This window comes from Asparagus officinalis, chromosome 4, assembly GCF_001876935.1.
Source record: "Asparagus officinalis chromosome 4, Aspof.V1, whole genome shotgun sequence".
Taxonomy (NCBI): Eukaryota; Viridiplantae; Streptophyta; class Magnoliopsida; order Asparagales; family Asparagaceae; genus Asparagus; species Asparagus officinalis.
In genome coordinates, this window is record NC_033797.1 from 35,261,156 (window position 1) to 35,263,923 (window position 2,768).

General features: G+C 38.2%; 1 protein-coding gene across 1 annotated transcript; it reads left to right on the plus strand.

Moving 5' to 3' along the window:
* LOC109838502 lies at positions 908–2,122 on the plus strand. The gene has a single exon (XM_020406939.1). The coding sequence runs from the start codon at positions 908–910 to the stop codon at positions 2,120–2,122; it is 1,215 nt and encodes a 404-aa protein (XP_020262528.1).

The following is a 2,768-nucleotide window of genomic DNA, read 5'->3' on the forward strand; positions in this document are numbered from 1 at the left end:
TTTTTACCACATAGTTCCAAGCTAAAACTTGGAATAATTTGAGAAACTAGAACTCTTATTTTTTTATAGAAAAATAAAAAAAGTGGGATAATTTTGTACAATTATCCCAATTCTAGTTTTGTTAAAGTTCTGCTTGACTAACACTGTAAAATTTTATTCTAGCTTTAGTTCTATGTGACTAACACCTTAAAATTTTATTCTAGATTTAGTTCTATGTGACCTAACACCTTAAAATTTTATCCCACTGATTATCACAGTTCTAATTTTAAGTTCTAGGTGACTAACCCCTCCTTAGGGTTTTGATTAGGATTAGCATAAAGCTTAATGGGTTTAATTTAATCTTGATTCCACAAAAGTAGATTAATTGAGATTAATTAGGCACGATCTTTAGACCTTGAAAGAAGCTTTAGATTAATTTAGGCTAATTCACCCTTTCTAGTTTAAACCAACACCGAGAACTAAAATAATTCATCATTGAGCATCGAAGTTGTGGTGAAAACCCAATCCTGGCTTTTTATTATATTGAATTCCACTTGATTAGTTATTATTTTATTTCTTTTAATTTTCATCTCTTCGGATATACTCATTAGTTTAGCTAGTCGAATAACGTGAGATTTGGTAATTAACCCTAGTCTCTGTGGGATCGACCTTGATAGCTACAATGAGTCTGTGCGCTTGCAGATTTTGCCTATCAAGTTTTTAGCGCTGTTGCTGGGGACTACGGTGTTAATATTGAGTGCTTACGTTATTAAGCTAGACTAATTTTTTTTATTCTCTTCGCTACTCACTTTCTTTTATGCAAGGGCGTCAAACAGAAGTACACAACGAAAACAATCCTGAATTATCGGTGACTCTTGCAGAGATAAGAAGGTATATAAGGGAGCAAAGGAACACATAACAAGCTACAATGGGTGATCAGAATCAGCTTCTTAAGGATTTCGCTGCCCCAAATACTCAAGGCATGCATTCGAGTATTACAAGGCCCACTGTTGAAGCTAATAATTTTGAGCTTAAACCATCACTGCTCTCAATGGTTCAGCAAAATCAGTTTGGAGGAGGTGCTACTGAAGATCCGAATCTCCACCTGTCGATTTTCTTGGAATATTGCGACACATTGAAGCTTAATGGAGTAACCAATGATGCTATTCGACTCAGATTATTTCCATTCTCTTTAAAGGACAAGGCTAGGGCTTGGTTGCACTCATTGCCCGCTGGGTCCATCACCACTTGGGATCAGTTGTCCAGGGCATTTCTTGCAAAGTATTTTCCCCCAAGTAAAACATCACAGATGAGGAACCGGATCACAAGCTTTGTACAAAAGGAAGGAGAGCCACTCTATGAAGCTTGGGAACGCTACAAGGAATTATTGAGGATGTGCCCTCACCATGGACCGGAGAAGTGGTTAATTATTCACACTTTCTACAACGGGCTCACTTACAACACTCGGATGACTGTTGATGCTGCTGCAGGAGGAGCTTTGATGAACAGAACAATAGATGAGGCATACACTCTCATTGAAGACATGGCTCAAAATCACTATCAATGGGCAAACGAGCGGGCTCAGACATCAAAAGGTGGCAAGTATGAAATAGATGCTTTAGATCATATATCCTCTAAAGTTGATTCTTTATTTAAAAAGGTTGAAAGCATGAGTATTAATTCTGTGGCGTCTACTTCAATTGCATGTGAGATATGCGGTTATGTGGGTCATTCTGCACTTGAATGTCAATTAGGAAACCCCTCATCCCTTAATACTTCTGATAATGGACATGTTAACTATATTAATAACTTTAATCAGAAGGGAGACCCTTTCTCCAACACTTATAATCCGGGGTGGAGGAATCATCCTAATTTTTCTTATAGAAACCCACCTGAAAATTCCATGCCCGCATCTAATTTTGGTCCACCTGGTTTTCGTGTTCCTCAATCTAATCTCCCTCCCCAAAGGTCTAATTTGGAAAATATGATGAAAAAGTTTGTGATGACTCAGTCGAAATTGAATGAAGAGTTTAAACAACAACAACAAACCACGAATGAGGTAGTAAAACAATTGGCCTCTAAGATGGATTCCCTAGCTACGCATAACAAGATGTTAGAGACACAAATCACTCAATTGGCGTAAAATGCTAGCTCTTCCTCTAGGCCTTCAGGCATGCTACCTGGACAACCTGAGACGAATCCCAGAGGTCATGTGAATGCTATAACCCTTAGGAGTGGAAAACAATATGAGGGACCTAAGGTGCAGGAAAATGATGGGGGAAATGGTCATCATGAAGAAAAAAGTAAAATTGTGATAGATGTGGATAATGAGACCCAGATTCAGGAAGAAAAAAAGTTGAGAAATATGTGCCCCCCCCCCCTCCTTACAAGCCTCCTCTACCATTTCCCAAAGGTTAGCTAAGGCTAAGTTAGAAAAGCAATTCGGGAAATTTTTGGAGATTTTGAAAAAGTTGCACATCAATATCCCATTCACTAAAGCTATTTCTCAAATGCCTTCTTTTGCTAAGTTCTTGAAAGAAATCCTATCTAACAAAAGGAAGTTAGAAGAATACGAGACTGTGGCCCTTACTGATGAGTGTAGTGCTATCATCCAGAATAAGCTGCCTCCTAAGCTTAAGGATCCAGGTTCCTTTTCTATTCCTTGTGTTATTGGTAATGTCTCTATTAACCATGCTTTGTGTGATTTAGGTACAAGCGTAAGTTTGATGCCGATGTCTATTTGTAAGAAACTTGGCATAGGTGATTTGAAGCCAACCACGATATCACTC